Genomic DNA, 19347 nt, shown 5'->3' with positions numbered 1-19347 from the left:
AATTAACTTGCCAGCACACTGCTGCCGTGAGCTTCCTTTCTCCAGCACACAGATGGTTTTTATTACCCAATGAACTGTACAGACGTTCCTATCAGAGAGAACCTTCCGTAAAGAACATTCTTCCATGACCCTCCTCCCCCTGCACTCACTCCAAAATATCAGGAAACATTTGATTTTTATTCCAGGCTCCATTTGCATCATAGCTCCGAGTAAAATAAGTGAAGCTTTTTGGGATTGGCTAAGGATAGAACATAGCCAAGGGGATGTAACCCCCTCCCCCAGCACACAGTCCGAGCCCAGTTTGCCAGCTTCCTGAATGTGACAAATCCACTGTCTGAATTTTCCCAGTGTCCCACCCACACTGTCTCCTTCACAATTCCACAGGCGGGAGGTTAGACCACACCAACACCAAACCGTGGTTAGACCACACCAACACCAAACCGTGGTTAGACCACACCAACACCAAACCGAGGTCAGACCACACCGACCCCAAACCGTGGTCAGACCACACCGACCCCAAACCGTGGTTAGACCACACCAACACCAAACCGTGGTTAGACCACACCAACACCAAACCGTGGTCAGACCACACCGACCCCAAACCGTGGTTAGACCACACCAACACCAAACCGTGGTTAGACCACACCAACACCAAACCGTGGTCAGACCACACCGACCCCAAACCGTGGTTAGACCACACCAACACCAAACCGTGGTTAGACCACACCGACACCAAACCGAGGTTAGACCACAACAACACCAAACCGTGTTTAGACCACACCGACACCAAACCGTGGTTAGACCACACCGACACCAAACCGTGGTTACACCACACCGACACCAAACCGTGGTCAGACCACACCAACACCAAACCGTGGTCAGACCACACCGACCCCAAACCGTGGTTAGACCACACCAACACCAAACCGTGGTTAGACCACACCGACACCAAACCGTGGTTAGACCACACCAACACCAAACCGTGGTTAGACCACACCGACCCCAAACCATGGTTAGACCACACCAACACCAAACCGTGGTTAGACCACACCAGCACCAAACCGAGGTTAGACCACACCAACACCAAACCGAGGTTAGACCACACCGACACCAAACCGTGGTCAGACCACACCAACACCAAACCGTGGTCAGACCACACCAACACCAAACCGTGGTTAGACCACACCGACCCCAAACCGTGGTTAGACCACACCAACACCAAACCATGGTTACACCACACCAACACCAAACCGTGGTTAGACCACACCAACACCAAACCGAGGTTAGACCACACCGACACCAAACCATGGTCAGACCACACCAACACCAAACCGTGGTTAGACCACACCGACACCAAACCGAGGTTAGACCACACCGACACCAAACCGAGGTTAGACCACACCGACCCCAAACCGTGGTCAGACCACACCGACCCCAAACCGAGGTTAGACCACAACAACACCAAACCGAGGTTAGACCACACCGACACCAAACCGTGGTTAGACCACACCAACACCAAACCGTGGTTAGACCACACCAACACCAAACCGTGGTTATACTACACCAACACCAAACCGTGGTTACACCACACCAACACCAAACCGTGGTTAGACCACACCAACACCAAACCGAGGTTCGACCACACCAACACCAAACCGTGGTTATACTACACCAACACCAAACCGTGGTTACACCACACCAACACCAAACCGTGGTTAGACCACACCAACACCAAACCGAGGTTAGACCACACCGACCCCAAACCGTGGTTAGACCACACCAACACCAAACCGTGGTTAGACCACACCAACACCAAACCATGGTCAGACCACACCAACACCAAACCGTGGTTAGACCACACCAACACCAAACCGTGGTTAGACCACACCAACAGCAAACCGTGGTTAGACCACACCAACACCAAACCGTGGTTATACTACACCAACACCAAACCGTGGTTACACCACACCAACACCAAACCGTGGTTAGACCACACCAACACCAAACCGAGGTTAGACCACACCAACACCAAACCAAGGTTAGGCCACACCAACACCAAACCGTGGTTAGACCACACCAACACCAAACCATGGTCAGACCACACCAACACCAAACCGTGGTTAGACCACACCAACACCAAACTGTGGTTAGACCACACCAACACCAAACCAACACCAAACCGAGGTTAGACCACACCGACACCAAACCATGGTCAGACCACACCAACACCAAACCGTGGTTAGACCACAACAACACCAAACTGTGGTTAGACCACACCGACACCAAACCGTGGTTAGACCACACCAACACCAAACTGTGGTTAGACCACACCGACACCAAACCGTGGTTAGACCACACCAACACCAAACCGTGGTTAGACCACACCAACACCAAACCGTGGTTAGACCACAACAACACCAAACTGTGGTTAGACCACACCGACACCAAACCGTGGTTAGACCACACCAACACCAAACCGAGGTTAGACCATACCAACACCAAACCGTGGTTAGACCACACCAACACCAAACCGTGGTTAGACCACACCGACACCAAACCGTGGTTAGACCACACTTAGAGGGCACCATGTCCAAGTTATGGTCACCAGATTATAACCAGGATACAGAGGCATTGGCGATTTACAAGGTTGAGACCAGAACTGTGTGGGTCTAAATATCATGACACACCTGGGCAATTTTCCACATTGCCGGGTAGATGCCAGTGCTGTAGCTGTACTGGAACAGCTTGGCTAGGGGTGCGGCAAGTTCTGGAGCACAAGTCTTCAGTACTATTGCCGGACTATAGCCAGGACCCACAGCCTTTACAGTATCCAGTGTCTTCAGCCGCTTCTTGATATCACGTGGAGTGAATCGTATTGGCTGAGGGCTGATACCTGTGATGCTGGGACCTCCGGAGGAGACCGAGTTGGATCATCCACTCGGCACTTCTGGCTGAAGATTGTTGCGAATGCCTCAGTCTTGTCTTTTCACAGATGTGCTGGGCTCCTCCATCATTGAGGACGGGGATATTTGTGGGACCTCCACCTCCAGTGAGTTGTTTAATTGTCCACCACCATTCACGGCTGGAAGTGGCAGGACTGCAGAGCTTAGATCTGATGCGTTTGTTGTGGAATCGCTGAGCTCTGTCTATTGCTTGCTGCTTCTGCTGCTTGGCTCACAGTCCTGTGTTGTAGCCTCACCAGGTTGGCACCTTATTTTATTGTATGCCTGACGTTGCTCCTGGCGTGCTTTCCAGCACTCCCTCAGTACTGACGCTCTGACAGTGCGGCACTCCCTCAGTACTGACCCTCTGACAGTGCGGCACTCCCTCAGTACTGACCCTCTGACAGAGCAGCACTCCCTCAGTACTCACCCTCTGACAGTGCGGCACTCCCTCAGTACTCACCCTCTGACAGTGCGGCACTCCCTCAGTACTGACCCTCTGACAGTGCAGCACTCCCTCAGTACTGACCCTGTGACAGTGCGGCACTCCCTCAGTACTGACCCTCTGACAGAGCAGCACTCCCTCAGTACTCACCCTCTGACAGTGCGGCACTCCCTCAGTACTGACCCTCTGACAGTGCGGTGCTCCCTCAGTACTGACCCTCTGACAGTGCAGCACTACCTCAGTACTGACCCTCTGACAGTACGGCACTCCCTCAGTACTGACCCTCTGACAGTGCTGCACTCCCTCAGTACTGACCCTCTGACAGTGCGGCACTCCCTCAGTACTGACCCTCTGACAGTGCAGCACTCCCTCAGTACTGACCCTCTGACAGTGCGGCACTCCCTCAGTACTGACCCTCTGACAGTGCAGCACTCCCTCAGTACTGACCCTCTGACAGTGCAGCACTCCCTCAGTACTGACCCTCTGACAGTGCAGCACTCCCTCTGCACTGAGCCTCTGACAGTGCAGCACTCCCTCAGTACTGACCCTCTGACAGTGCAGCACTCCCTCAGTACCGACCCTCTGACAGTGCAGCACTCCCTCAGTACTGACCCTCTGACAGTGCGGCACTCCCTCAGTACTGACCCTCTGACAGTGCGGCACTCCCTCAGTACCGACCCTCTGACAGTGCAGCACTCCCTCAGTACTGACCCTCTGATAGTGCGGCACTCCATCAGTACTGACCCTCTGACAGTGCGGCACTCCCTCAGTACTGACCCTCTGACAGTGCTGCACTCCCTCAGCAATGACCCTCTGACAGTGCAGCACTCCCTCAGTACTGACCCTCTGACAGTGCGGCACTCCCTCAGTACTGACCCTCTGACAGTGCTGCACTCCCTCAGCAATGACCCTCTGACAGTGCTGCACTCCCTCAGCAATGACCCTCTGACAGTGCAGCACTCCCTCAGTACTGACCCTCTGACAGTGCGGCACTCCCTCAGTACTGACGCTCTGACAGTGCGGCACTCCCTCAGTACTGACCCTCTGACAGTGCGGCACTCCCTCAGTACCGACCCTCTGACAGTGCAGCACTCCCTCAGTACTGACCCTCTGATAGTGCGGCACTCCATCAGTACTGACCCTCTGACAGTGCGGCACTCCCTCAGTACTGACCCTCTGACAGTGCTGCACTCCCTCAGCAATGACCCTCTGACAGTGCAGCACTCCCCCAGTACTGACCCTCTGACAGTGCGGCACTCCCTCAGTACTGACCCTCTGACAGTGCAGCACTCCCTCAGTACTGACCCTCTAACAGTGCAGCACTGCCTCAGCACTGAGCCTCTGACAGTGTGGCACTCCCTCAGTACTGACCCTCTGACAGTGCAGCACTCCCTCAGTACTGCCACCCTGACAGTGCAGCACTCCCTCAGTACTGACCCTCTGACAGTGCGGCACTCCCTCAGTACTGACCCTCTGACAGTGCGGCACTCCCTCAGTACTGACCCTCTGACAATGCTGCACTCCCTCAGCAATGACCCTCTGACAGTGCGGCACTCCCTCAGTACTGACCCTGTGACAGTGCAGCACTCCCTCAATACTGACCCTCTGACAGTGCGGCATTCCCTCAGTACTGACCCTCTGACAGTGCAGCACTCCCTCAGTGCTGACCCTCTGACAGTGCAGCACTCCCTCAGTGCTGACCCTCTGACAGTGCAGCACTCCCTCAGTACTGACTCTCTGACAGTGCAGCACTCCCTCAGTGCTGACCCTCTGACAGTGCAGCACTCCCTCAGTACTGACCCTCTGACAGTGCAGCACTCCCTCAGTGCTGACCCTCTGATAGTGCGGCACTCCCTCAGTACTGACCCTCTGACAGTGTGACACTCCCTCAGTACTGACCTTCTGACAGTGCAGCACTCCCTCAGTACTGACCCTCTGACAGTGCAGCACTCCCTCAGTGCTGACCCTCTGACAGTGCGGCACTCCCTCAGTACTGACCCTCTGACAGTGCGGCGCTCCCTCAGTACTGACCCTCTGACAGTGCGGCACCCCCTCAGTACTGACCCTCTGACAGTGCAGCACTCCCTCAGTACTGACCCTCTGACAGTGCAGCACTCCCTCAGTACTGACCCTCTGACAGTGCGGCACTCCCTCAGTACTGACCCTCTGACAGTGTGGCGCTCCCTCGGTACTGACCCTCTGACAGTGCGGCACTCCCTCAGTACTGACCCTCTGACAGTGCGGCACTCCCTCAGTACTGATCCTCTGACAGTGCGGCACTCCCTCATTGGAGCTGCTCCCGGAGCAATTCAGGAACCATTAATGGGCTCGCACCGGCACCATGTAGAACACGAGCAAATCCAAGAAAAACGGTGTTGGATTCGTCGGGGCTGGGATAGACAATATTGCAGCCGCATATTAGCACTCCACTCCCCACATGCACTCATCCCAACCAACAAGGTGGCACTGGTTGTGTTGGGAGTGTGCCCATCCCATTGATGGGTTGGCTGGGGTCAGAGGGTACCTAATGGGGTGGCCTGGTGGGGCACCCACACGATCAAGTTCCCAGCGGGCAGTCAGCGGGGTGCACAGCGGCATGGCTGCCTTGCCGGCTGCGGCGATGGTGTTCCGTGCCCGTCCACCCGATCCCACGCCCCATATTCTGGCCACCTCCCGCTACTCCCCCTGGCCCTGGCAGAAATCACCCAGACAGCGACACAACGGTCAGTACACTATAGCGATGTTGGACACTTTTCGTAACCCCCTCTCTCTCCCTCAGCAGTCAAGACGCCGGTTTCCAGTGAAACCCGCCGTTGGTAATTACTCCCGGCAGAGGTGGAGCATCGCAGAAGCCCCGGGGAACACCGGGTCAGCCCCGTTAATGGCACGGAGCACGGCATTCTGGGGGTGCCCGGAGCCGGCCACGATTTTTAGCCTCACGACCGATTCTCCACATTTCACGTTTCCGATGTTGGCCAATGGAGAATCCCGCTCAATATCTCCAATTATCTACTTTCCAGGAACGTTTAAGATAAACAAAAATCCATCAGCCCAATCTTTTATGACGCTATAATTACACCTCTGGCTCCAAAAAGCCTGGCTGTCTTTCAAACCAGGATTATTTAAAAACATTACTGCAGCAGTCGCACACACTACCCGAGGTTTTTAACCCTTACTTCACCAAATACCAATAAATCAATAAATCTGAAATCCCACTTTCATCGCACTTGTAACAGAAAGAGAAAGAGAATATGAAAGGAAGCCTAGGCAGATCGGTTAGCACTGCTGCCTCACAGCGCCGGTGACCCGGGTCAACACGGTAACACAGTGGTTAGCACTGCTGCCTCACAGCGCCAGTGACCCGGGTCAACACGGTAACACAGTGGTTAGCACTGCTGCCTCACAGCGCCAGGGACCCGGGTTAAATTCCGGCCTCTGGAGACTGTGCGGAGTCTGCACTTTCTCCCCGTGGCTGCGTGGGTTTCCTCCGGGTGCTCCGGCTTCCTCCCACAGTCCAAAGATGTGCGGGTGGATTGGCCGTGATCAATGCGTGGATAGGGAGGAGGGTTGAGCTTGGGTGGGTTGGTGCAAGCGCTAAGGGCAGAACAGCCTGATCCTGCACTCGAGAGATTCTGTGGGTTTCACTGTAACATTTCCTGATTGGTGATTCTCGCGTCTGGAATCATTGTCATCCCTCCCTGGTCTTCCAGCGCCACCTTATGGAATCATCAATAATTACAGCTCATGAACAGTCTCAAACTGCGCGCTTCCAAGAATTTCAATTCCAATTCAGATCTTTTGCTGAAGAATTCCTTGCTTCTGATTCACAATCCAGACTCCAGTTAGTGAACCATAAATGGACAAAATGTGCAACCAGGTTACATCAGGCGATATTGAGACAAATGACCAAATGCTTTCACGAGGAGAGAGGCTGAGGGCGGGAGTTCCAGGGTTTGGCCACCTGTGGTGGAGCGATGGAAAACTGGGATTGTTCAAGAGGCCGGAATTCGAGGAGTGCAGCGATCTCGGAGCGCTGTATGGCTGGAGGAGGTTACAGAGATCTTTGGTCTCTCAATTCACTAACCTCGTTTATTTCTAAAGCAGATTTCCAGGTCATTGCAAGGTGAAGGGGTGACTGAAATAAAAGATTGATAGAAACATAGAAAATAGGAGCAGGAGGAGGCCATTCGGCCCTTCGAGCCTGCTCCCCCATTCAATATGACCATGGCTGATCATGCAAATTCAGTATCCCACTCCTGCTTTCTCTCCGTATCCCTTGATCCCTTTAGCCGCAAGGACCACGCCCAGCTCCCTCGTGAATATATGCAACAAACCGGCCCCAACAGCTTTCTGTGGGAGAGAATTCCACAAGTCCACAACTCTCCGAGAGAAGAAGCTCTTCCTCATCTCAGTCCTGAATGGCTGACCCCTTATTCTTCGGCTGTGACCCCTAGTTCTGGACATCCCCAACATCGGGAACATTCTTCCCGCATCCAGCCTGTCCAGTCCCATCAGGATTTTAGATGTTTCTATGAGTCCCCCTCTCATTCTTCTAAAGTCCAGTGAGTACAAGCCCAGTCGATCCAGTCTTTCTTCGTATGTCAGTGCTGCCACCCCGGGAATTAGTCTGGTGAACCTTCGCTGGACACCCTCAATAGCAAGAATGTCCCTCCTCAAACTAGGAGACCAAAACTGCCACAATACTCGGGTGTGGCCTCACCAAGGCCCTGTATAACTGCAGCAAGGCATCCCTACTCCTCTACTCCAATCCTCGAGATTTGTGAATTGGGGCAGATGTTCTCCTCAAATCAAGAAGTCGGCATTTGTCCTTCGAATCAATCCAGCAATGTATGATTTTGAATATTAGTCTGAGATTGGAGTGAAATATATTTTCTTATGAAATCTATCGCTGATAATGATGAACGCAGGTTTGTTACATTCCTGTACCGATATTACAAAAAAGACACAAACTATTTACAGATATTGAAAGTGTAAAGTCATAAAGAATCTCACTAAACATTATCCTAACAGACCATTCAGCATTGTTGTTCAGTCCGATACTCGGAGCACAGCTTCATCCCAATGGGGAGCTCAGCAGCTAGACCCGTAAGTAAGGGATGTGCCTTTCTCCAGCAGCTTTCGTGCCTATTCTCCCATCGGGCAGGGGATACAAGAGTCTGAGAACACACATTAACAGATTCAAAACCAGCTTCTTCCCCGCTGTCACCAGACTCCTGAATGACCCTCTTATGGACTGAACTGATCTCTTCTCACATCTTCTCCACAGAGTCGCACTACACTCTGTATGCTTCACCCGATGCCTGATTGTCTGTATTTACATTGTGGATTTTATGTTTGCCCTATTATGTATATTCTTACCATGTACGGAATGATCTGTCTGGACTGTATGCCGATCAATACTTTTCACTGTATCTCAGTACACGTGACAATAACCAAATCCAAATTCAAATGTGACTCCAGACCCACAGCAATGTGGTTGACTCAAGGGCAATTAGGGATGGACAATAAATGCTGGCACAGCCTGCGACACCCACGGGTCATCAACGAATATAAAAAATGATTTGCAGTCACTCTGTGTTGTTGCTGCTGTAGAGTGTGCGGTCATCTGTCTGTTTATTTCTTTCAGGGTCGTCCGGGTGTCCCAGGACCTCAGGGGCCTCAGGGTCCTCCCGGCCCTGAAGGACGTCACGGAATTTCTGGACATAAGGGAGCGAAAGGGGACAGGGGCAAAGCTGGATTCACTGGGTCAACCGGAGACAAGGTGAGTTAAAGAACCAGTCACCCTGATCAAAGCTCAACAAATTAACAGCCTCAGGTCTCTGTGTCGACCCTGGTGACATCCGCACATTGACTCACTGGAGATTTCCTCATTTGCATTCATTACTGGAATTAATTAAATATTTAGTTCATGATGAATCTAAATTACCCTCTGGGTTCAAACGGAGTTAGCTGTGGCGAGTGCGACAGAGAGATTTGATGGTAGATCTTCTGGTCATGTTGTTTCACAGTTCAGCTCAATAGCTATTCCTTGGAATAGTTTCACCAGATTTCGGTTCAGTCGCCATAGCAACCTAGGATCTGTGCGATGGGTTCACCAACAAAGCCCCAGTGTTGGAGGACCCAATGGCCCAGCACGGCCAGACACTCCTCCAGCCTTTCCCAGTCACACAGATCAAAGGGAGAGTTTGTGAGGCCGGGTTTTGGGTCCATTGGGGAATTGAAGATCGATGACCCCCACAGCCTCAGACATTAACCCCGGTTCAGCCATTCCCGACCCTCCCTCTATCAGCACTGGGCTCGCAGAAATCAGATAAAATAGCCAATCACAAATGGAAATTCCACTTCTGTTCGTTGAGTAGATAGGGAGCCAATCCCAGGTTCAATCTTTTGCGGAGACACGTCCAGTGGTCAATGGCTCGAGCTGTAGGAACACAGCCAGGATTATCATTTGGAATCTGTCCTGAGTCCTGACTGAGACTCAGCCACTCCCAGCCCGATTAGGGCAGACTGGGAAGAATTCCTATCCTCGTCCAGGACTTTCTCCCAGATATACCTCCCTTTGATGTCAGCTGAGGCAGGTGAGTTTATCCTTCTCTCTGTCTCCCCCCTCATCCTTGGAATTTAGCAGAACTTGTTCAAAGGGACAAATCCACAGCTTCCCAAGTTCCCGCCTCTCCAGCAGTTTGCACCATCTGCGTACAATTCCTCTAATCCTGTCAAAAGCACAGTGAGATTTGGGGATAATCAAGCTGGGAATTCCTATGTTCACCTCCAGGGATAGGCGGAGCTCTCCATTGACCAGCCTTGTCCTTTGGGAATGGGCATCCGGGGGTTAATGAGGGGGTGACGTGTAAAAAACCCTCCCTGCTCCCCAAAATTGTCAATCCCAGTGTCCCTGCCCCCCACCTGAGAGAGCGAGACAACAGAAGCAGCAGCTTGCAATAATGGAGTTGAACCATTCCAGGTCCCGCTCCCAGCTCCCAACTATTATTATTACATAGATTACATAGAACATACAGGGCAGAAGGAGGCCATTCAGCCCATCAAGTCTGCAGCGATCCACTTAAGCCCTCACTTCCACCCTATCCCCGTAACCTAATAACCCCTCCTAAATGTTTTGGTCGCTAAGGGCAATTTAGCATGGCCAATCCACCTCACCTGCACATCTTTGGACTGTGGGAGGAAACCGGAGCACCCGGAGGAAACCCACGCACACACGGGGAGAACGTGCAGACTCCGCACAGACAGTGACCCAGCGGGGAATCGAACCTGGGGTGTCACAATATACATGCAGGTATATGATGGTGCACAGCCAGGCAATGATTGACACACAGGATGACCAGTGAACACACAGAACACAGCAGCCAATCACCAGACAGGACACGACCACTATAAAGCCAGGGGGCACTAGTTTTCCCGCTCTCTTGGGATGCAGCCTCTGAGACAGTCAGAGCCTGTGAGCAACAACTAGAACATACACCATGTGGTAGTAAGATAGTCTGGTCAGGTTAGCCTCCGGTCTCCAGTCAAGTCAGCATAGTGCCAACCCACAGTTAAAGTATGTGTGATAGTTAAGAGTTGAATAAAATCGAGTTGCATTTCTTCAAGTGTTGGAAGCCTGTCTCTCTCACTGCTGCAGTAAACCCAGCAGACCCGGCATATCCAACACATTAGGACCCTGGCGCTGTGAAACCACAGTGCTATCCACTTGTGCTACCGTGCGGCCCTATCTCCAACATTCCCGACAACTCCAGCACACATTCCAATCAGGGGTGTCCCTGTGTAAAAGCTCTTTAACTGCACTAGTCTGTGTCGCTGTGATAGCAGCTTCGAGCTGAAACATCATTAACTGGCTTCCTTATCTGATCCGTTTCCTTGTGTGTGTTACAGGGGCCGATGGGAGTCCCCGGATTTGCAGGAAATGATGGAATACCGGTAAGTGTGCAGCCTGAGAGCCTCCTCGCCATGTGGCTCTCCTGGTGCAATCAGTTATCATTTTAAACACCTCAGTCAGATCAACCCTTCAACCGTTTACACTCACGGAAGCACAAACGGAGGTTCTGCTGCTGGCCTTTGAACCCTGTGTATCACCTGAGGTTTACGTCACCCGGAAGACATCACGGGCAGGATTCACCGTCCCGCCAGCCCCATTTTCCGGAGGGGCAGCGGGAATCTTCGCTCCCACAGCCGGCCAATGGGATTTCCCACTGTGGGCCGCTCCACGCCATCAGGAGCCACGCGGGCGTGGGTGCACTGCCGAATCCCGCAGAGGATCCCGTCGGCGGAGACTCCCGCCCCATTTCTTTGTTCCTATCCTAACAAGAAGCTATTTGATTGGTTCATTCAGAGATTCCTAGAAAGGGAGAGAATTCCAGATTCCCAATCCCCCCTTTGTGTGAGGAAGTGCATCCTGAAATCATCCCTGAACCTGGATTAAGGTTGTTCCTTGTTCCATATTCCCTCTGAAGCAGAATCAGTTTCTCTCTATCAATCCGATCAAATCCTTTAACTATCTTAAAGATCTCGATAAGATCACCCTTAATCTCCTGCATAGAAGGGGTTACGTGCTGGGTCTATACAGCCTGCCCAGTTACGTACTGGGTCTATACAGCCTGCCCAGTTATGTACTGGGTCTATACAGCCTGCCCAGTTACGTACTGGGTCTATACAGCCTGCCCAGTTACGTGCTGGGTCTATACAGCCTGCCCAGTTATGTACTGGGTCTATACAGCCTGCCCAGTTACGTGCTGGGCCTATACAGCCTGCCCAGTTACGTGCTGGGCCTATACAGCCTGCCCAGTTACGTGCTGGGCCTATACAGCCTGCCCAGTTACGTGCTGGGCCTATACAGCCTGCCCAGCTACGTGCTGGGCCTATACAGCCTGCCCAGTTACGTGCTGGGCCTATACAGCCTGCCCAGTTACGTGCTGGGCCTATACAGCCTGCCCAGTTACGTGCTGGGCCTATACAGCCTGCCCAGTTACGTGCTGGGCCTATACAGCCTGCCCAGTTACGTGCTGGGCCTATACAGCCTGCCCAGTTACGTGCTGGGCCTATACAGCCTGCCCAGTTACGTGCTGGGCCTATACAGCCTGCCCAGTTACGTGCTGGGCCTATACAGCCTGCCCAGTTACGTGCTGGGCCTATACAGCCTGCCCAGTTACGTGCTGGGCCTATACAGCCTGCCCAGTTACGTGCTGGGCCTATACAGCCTGCCCAGTTACGTGCTGGGCCTATACAGCCTGCCCAGTTACGTGCTGGGCCTATACAGTCTGCCCAGTTACGTGCTGGGCCTATACAGCCTGCCCAGTTACGTGCTGGGCCTATACAGCCTGCCCAGTTACGTGCTGGGCCTATACAGCCTGCCCAGTTACGTGCTGGGCCTATACAGCCTGCCCAGTTACGTGCTGGGCCTATACAGCCTGCCCAGTTAGCCTCACCATCATTCTGATGGCTCCCTCCTGTCTGAGGTGTGCTGCTCGGAACTGGAAACATCCGGATGAACAGAGTTCTGTATGGTCTGTAGCTGGTTTGTAATGAAAGGAGCTGCTTGTTTAGAAGATTTGAGGATAGTTCCTTCAGTTTATTGTTCTGCAGGAACAGTAGAACCGCCTTCTCTTCACTTAGTGAACGATCTTGTGCTGTTTCAGGGTCATCCAGGTCAGCCAGGTCACCGGGGGCCTTCTGGACACGATGGTTGCAACGGGACAAGAGGAGAGTTTGGTGAAGCAGGCCGACCTGGATTCCATGGCTTGCTGGGAGTCCCCGTAAGTAATGTGACTGAAATAGAGCGCGTGCAGAGAGAACAAGCTTCTCAGATCTGAGAACTGGGAGCCTGGCCATGTTGCGCATCGCAAATCCCGGGCTTGTTTTCTCAATGGGAGACAAATGCTACGAATCACAAAATCTCAGAGCACAGATGGAGAGCCTGTTCAGCCCATCAAGCCTGTGCTAGCCCTTTGGAGGATCTATCCGATTAATTCCAGACATTACACCCCAGATCACAACAACTTACTGTGTGAAAGAATCTCTCTCTGATGGGAGAAACTTCTGTAATTTCCATTTCCCATTCCTTTTTCCTATGTCAACAGTCACGCTGTGGTTCAAATTCGAGCCTTTTACTCAAATTTCTGAAATCTTCCCTCCCTAACTCCTTTGCCAACTAAGACGTTTTTGAAGCAATGTTTGTCAACTGAACTGAGATCAAGGCACAGTAATGTCCAGAAACACAGAGAATAAAGCTGCCGGAACGTTCTGTAAAGCGGGGTCTCGTTTTCCACCATCTGAAGAGTCCCCCTGACCCCAGGCGCCCCACAGCCATTTCCCGAACCCATGAGCATTACGTGGCTGCAGGCGATCATTCCGCCCTTCGCTCGGGAGGATGTCCCCGTTCGAGAGCAGCCGGCCAATCGGCTGTCCCTGCATAGGAAGTGCAGCAACTTCCCAGCTCCCGGTAACGAGGACAAGGAACGTGTAAGGGATCCCAGGCAGGGCGGTTAGGGAAGGTCTGAGGAGGGGGCAAAGGAGGCGACAAAGGTCTTGAGGGAGAGGTGGGAGGGGGTTAAAAATCTGGAGGCAACCAAACCTTCCTCGGATGGTGATGTCCAGCACGAGGGGACATAGCTTTAAATTGCGGGGAGATAGATATAAGACAGATGTCAGAGGTAGGTTCTTTACTCAGAGAGTAGTAAGGGCGTGGAATGCCCTGCCTACAACAGTAGTGGACTCGCCAACACTAAGGGCATTCAAATGGTCATTGGATAGACATATGGATGATAAGGGAATAGTGTAGATGGGCTTTAGAGTGGTTTCACAGGTCAGTGCAACATCGAGGGCCGAAGGGCCTGTACTGCGCTGTAATGTTCTATGTTCCTTGGGTGGGGGGGGTGCCTGCCTTCAGAGGGAGGGCTTCTGATGGTGGGGCCCACCACCAACCCTTCCCACCTGAGATCTGACTCTGTTGATTTTCGGCCTCCCCTCACGTAACTTCAATCCTGTCACCAGCCTAGGAATTGAGGGCTGAGTGGGAAATGGTCCTTAAGTGGCCAGTAATTGGGGCTAGGGCGGGCTTCACATCCAGGGCCTTGCCCGCCCTGTTGTGAAGTCGCTGAGTGGTCGGGGAGGGGGGGGGGGGCAGGAACCCAGAGGGAATCCCCTTCCCACAATTACAAACCCTCCACCCCAACCACTGATGACCCTCCGATGGAGGACTGTGAAACTCAGACCAATGTTACTGCAATAAGGATGGAAATATCAGTCCAGTTAGAAAGGGGGAGGACTGGCCTTGGAAAGAAAAATGTTGTTTCAAACACTTGTGGAATTCAGGAGGAATGTATGTGGGAGGTCCTCACCGAGGACCTGACCGAGGATGTTTGTCTTTACCGCGGATCCCCGAATCGATTGTGTGATATGCTGGGTCTTGTTTGAGTGACCCAGCGTCACTGGGTGAGGGTCTGTGAGGGTCTGTGAGGGTCTGCAGCCACCTCAGGCCTTCCATTCCCACACTTTAACATTTCTCACAACCTGGTCAAACTCTCAAACAAAAGCTGAATCCTGCAGATGCTGGAAATTCGAATAAACACGGAAAGTTCTGGAAGTGGCCCAGCAGGTCAGGCAGCGTCTGCTGAGAGAGAAACTGAGTTAATGTTTCCAGTCCATAACCTTGGGGAACGTCACAAGGAATGGAATGTCTGCGAGAGGCTGGGAGGTAGCAAGAGCACTCAAAAAGGGAAATACTTTTCACTGTACCTCGGTACACGTGACAATAAACAAATCCAATCCAATCCAATGGGGGCAGCACAGTGGCGCAGTGGTTAGCACTGCTGCCTCAGGGCGCCGAGGTCCCAGGTTCGATCCTGGCTCTGGGTCACTGTGTAGTTTGCACATTCTCCCCGTGTCTGCGTGGGTTTCACCCCCACAACACAAAGATGTGCAGGGTAGGTGGATTGGCCACGCTAAATTACCCCTTAATTGGAAAAAATGAATTGGTAACTCTAAAATTTATTTTAAGAAAAGAAAAAATGAACGATGGTGAAAAATGAAAGGTTTTGGGAAGAAGAAAATAAATGAGAGGGAGATCTGGAGGAGGTGTAAATTGTAAATAACCAACCGGCTGGGAAAACAGGCGGCTGAGGTCAAATTGCTGAACTCCACGCTGAAACGAGACGAGGGAGTTAAGGAGGCGAATTCGGCGCAGGCTGATGGTTCCTGCTCTGTTGTTTACACAGGGAAAACCCGGCAGAAAGGGGCAGAAGGGTGAACCGTTCCTCGTTACAACCCATTGGAGGAGTTTCAGGGTAAGTTTCACCAAACTTTACAAATGCATATGCTTCAAGTGTGACAATGTGTCGCCCAAAGGCGAGGTTTAAAACATGGACCGTCATCAATTACTCCTAATTAATGAGAGTGAGTCATCTGAATTAACAGGAAATAGTAACAGTGATGTGTGGATCCAGTGATCCAGCGAAATGTAACAGTGCATGTGGATCCAGTGACCCAGTGATATGTAACAGCGATGTGTGTGGATCCAGTGATCTGTAACAGTGGTGTGTGGATCTGGTGATGCAGTGATGTGAACAGTGACTCAATGATCCAGTGATCCAGTGATCTGTCACGGTGATGTGTGTGTAGATCCAGTGATCTGTCACAGTGGTGTGTGTGTGGATCCAGTGATCTGTCACGGTGATGTGTGTGTAGATCCAGTGATCTGTCACAGTGGTGTGTGTGTGGATCCAGTGATCTGTCACAGTGATGTGTGTGTAGATCCAGTGATCTGTCACAGTGGTGTGTGTGTGGATCCAGTGATCTGCAAATAATAATAAACACAAGACCCCAATCCACACAGCCATTACCTCAGGGATCTGACCCATCCGATGGAGTAGGGAATTCCTACCCATCATTCCTCTGTAAAAGGAGAAGGGTGAATGGGGAAGTGAGGGATGAAATGGATTATGATTCTATTCAAACTGATTGTCATTCTATCTGTTCCCAGGGTGCTCCCGGATTCCCCGGTGGTTCTGGTTTTCCGGTAAGTGTGTGGAATTTGGGGGTGGGGAGATGGTGGGTTGGGAGACCAGAGATGTTTTGAGAATTCCTGTTTCAATTTGGGAATCTGACCAGCCAGGAGCACAGAGAGCAGTGCGTCCAATCAAATCACCTGGAATGACGGCCAAATCGCAACCACCAATAGAGCCAGTCCTGACATAACAGAAGCTGTGGGTCCGTGGGTAATACTCCCACTTCAGGTCGGAAGGGCGTGCGTTCAAATGCCACTCCAGAGACATGAGTCCAAAACTGCAGGATGCCATTGCCAGTGCAGTACTGAGGGAGCGCTGCACTGTCAGAGGGTCAGTACTGAGGGAGTGCTGCACTGTCAGAGGGTCAGTACTGAGGGAGTGCCGCACTGTCAGAGGGTCAGTACTGAGGGAGTGCCGCACTGTCAGAGGGTCAGTACTGAGGGAGAGCCGCACTGTCAGAGGGTCAGTACTGAGGGAGTGCTGCACTGTCAGAGGGTCAGTACTGAGGGAGTGCTGCACTGTCAGAGGGTCAGTACTGAGGGAGCGCCGCACTGTCAGAGGGTCAGTACTGAAGGAGTGCTGCACTGTCAGAGGGTCAGTACTGAGGGAGTGCCGCACTGTCAGAGGGTCAGTACTGAGGGAGTGCCGCACTGTCAGAGGGTCAGTACTGAGGGAGTGTCGCACTGTCAGAGGGTCAGTACTGAGGGAGTGCTGCACTGTCAGACGGTCAGTACTGAGGGAGTGCCGCACTGTCAGAGGATCAGTACTGAGGGAGTGCTGCACTGTCAGAGGGTCAGTACTGAGGGAGTGCTGCACTGTCAGAGGGTCAGTACTGAGGGAGTGCCGCACTGTCAGAGGGTCAGTACTGAGGGAGTGCCGCACTGTCAGAGGGTCAGTACTGAGGGAGTGCCGCACTGTCAGAGGGTCAGTACTGAGGGAGTGCTGCACTGTCAGAGGGTCAGTACTGAGGGGGTGTCGCACTGTCAGAGGGTCAGTACTGAGGGAGTGCTGCACTGTCAGAGGGTCAGTACTGAGGGGGTGCTGCACTGTCAGAGGGTCAGTACTGAGGGGGTGCTGCACTGTCAGAGGGTCAGTACTGAGGGAGTGCTGCACTGTCAGAGGGTCAGTACTGAGGGGGTGCTGCACTGTCAGAGGGTCAGTACTGAGGGAGTGCTGCACTGTCAGAGGGTCAGTACTGAGGGGGTGCTGCACTGTCAGTGATGCTGCCTCCAGGATGAGGTGTAAAATCGAGGCCATGCCTGCCCACTCTAGAGCTTGTAAAACATTCAGTGAGTGTTTGAAGAAGATCAGGGTGTTCTCTCCAGTGCCCTGGCCAATATTTATCTCGTAACTACCAAAGATAAGACAGATCGTGTGGTTGCAATCACAAAGATGGTCAGAGTTAAAAACCTGGGTTAGAGTGCGTTTGACGGCTGAAATTATGTTTTAAAAGATTCTTAGGTTGAAAGATAACAAAGCTTTTGGGAACCAGAGGTGCATTTAAGCAGCATAAAAAGCGTGAGCTAATGCCATTTTGTTTTGATTAAGGGGGGCCCCTGAAGAGTTAATTAGTTTCCAGTTTGGTGGGATGATGTCATTGCTGGGTGGGGCTAATGCGTCAAAGTTTTTGAGAAAGCATTTTCAATTCAGTTCTGAATGAAGCTGGGATCGCAAATCAGGTTTTGCTCTTTGCAGTTTAGTTAAAAAGAGATTAACAGTCTTTAAAGGAGCCCCCCTCTGGGGGTGCGGGGATGAAACAGTTCCGAGATGGACTGGAACTACCAGTTTTGGGGGGAGACAGAAGGGGGGAGCTGGAAGCACCAATAGACCTGGGAGAAATCATGGAGAGCATCAGCTCCATGCAGGCGGGGAAGGCACCGGGACCCAACGGGTTCCCGGCGGACTTCTACAAAAAATTTGCACCAGTCCTGGCCCCACACCTAAGGGACTTGTTCGCGGACTCACTGGCAAGTGGCACCCTGCCCCCAACGCTAGCACAGGCCACAATTTCACTGATACTTCAAAATGATAAAGACCTGACGGAATGCGGATCATACAGACCCATTTCACTGCTGAACGTGGACCCGAAAATACTCGCAAAGGTCCTGGCCAAAAGGCTGGGGGGCTGTGTACCAGAGGTGGTCGTAGAGGACCAAACCGGCTTTGGCAAGGGTAGGCAGCTCACAGCAAACATCAGGCGGTTGCTGAACGTAATAATGACCCCCTCTGGGGAGAGAACACCAGAGGTGATCGTCTCCCTGGACGCAAAGGCCTTCGACAGAGTCGAATGGAAATACCTCCTCGAGGTACTGGAACGGTTTGGGCTAGGAGTGGGGTTCACCGCCTGGGTGAGGCTCTTGTACAACGCTCCAAAAGCGAGCGTCCGAACCAACACCACCAGCTCGAAATACTTCCAGCTGCAGAGAGGAACAAGACAGGGCTGCCCCCTGTCCGCACTCTTGTTCGCGCTAGCCATCGAACCCCTGGCGATAGCCCTGCGGGACGGGAAAAGCTGGAAGGGAATCCGGAGAGGAGACAGCACAGAGTCTCACTCTGTGCAGATGACCTGCTCCTCTATGTCTCGAAGCCACAGGAGGGACTGAAGGCAATACTGCAAATACTGAAAGAGTTTGGAACCTTCTCGGGCTACAAACGTTTTTAAAAACATAAATTTTAGTGTACCCAATTCATTTCTCTTTTCCAATTAAGGGGCAATTTAGCGAGGTCAATCCACCTAGCCTGCACATCTTTGGGTTGTGGGGGCGAAACCCACGCAGACACGGGGAGAATGTGCAAACTCCACACGGACAGTGACCCAGAGCTGGGATCGAACCCGGGACCTCAGTCCGTGAGGCAGCAGTGCTAACCTACTGGCCCACTCGGGCTACAAAATTAAACCTGAGCAAAAGCGAGGCATTCCCTG

At 52.4% G+C, this 19347-nt stretch overlaps 1 protein-coding gene across 1 annotated transcript in view; it reads left to right on the top strand.

Annotated features, from left to right (window-relative positions):
• The window catches only part of LOC140391488 (uncharacterized), a 333618-nt gene that overhangs the window by 166309 nt on the left and 147962 nt on the right, over window positions 1–19347 (top strand). The window contains exons 5-9 of the mRNA XM_072476010.1: window positions 9035–9169; window positions 11299–11343; window positions 13059–13175; window positions 15636–15704; window positions 16400–16435. Of these exons, the coding sequence (XP_072332111.1) occupies window positions 9035–9169; window positions 11299–11343; window positions 13059–13175; window positions 15636–15704; window positions 16400–16435 (402 nt within the window). The remainder of the gene's footprint in view (window positions 1–9034; window positions 9170–11298; window positions 11344–13058; window positions 13176–15635; window positions 15705–16399; window positions 16436–19347) is intronic.

The sequence above is a fragment of the Scyliorhinus torazame genome, chromosome 15 (genome assembly GCF_047496885.1).
Source record: "Scyliorhinus torazame isolate Kashiwa2021f chromosome 15, sScyTor2.1, whole genome shotgun sequence".
Taxonomy (NCBI): domain Eukaryota; kingdom Metazoa; phylum Chordata; class Chondrichthyes; order Carcharhiniformes; family Scyliorhinidae; genus Scyliorhinus; species Scyliorhinus torazame.
This window is presented reverse-complemented; position numbering and strand designations above follow the sequence as displayed.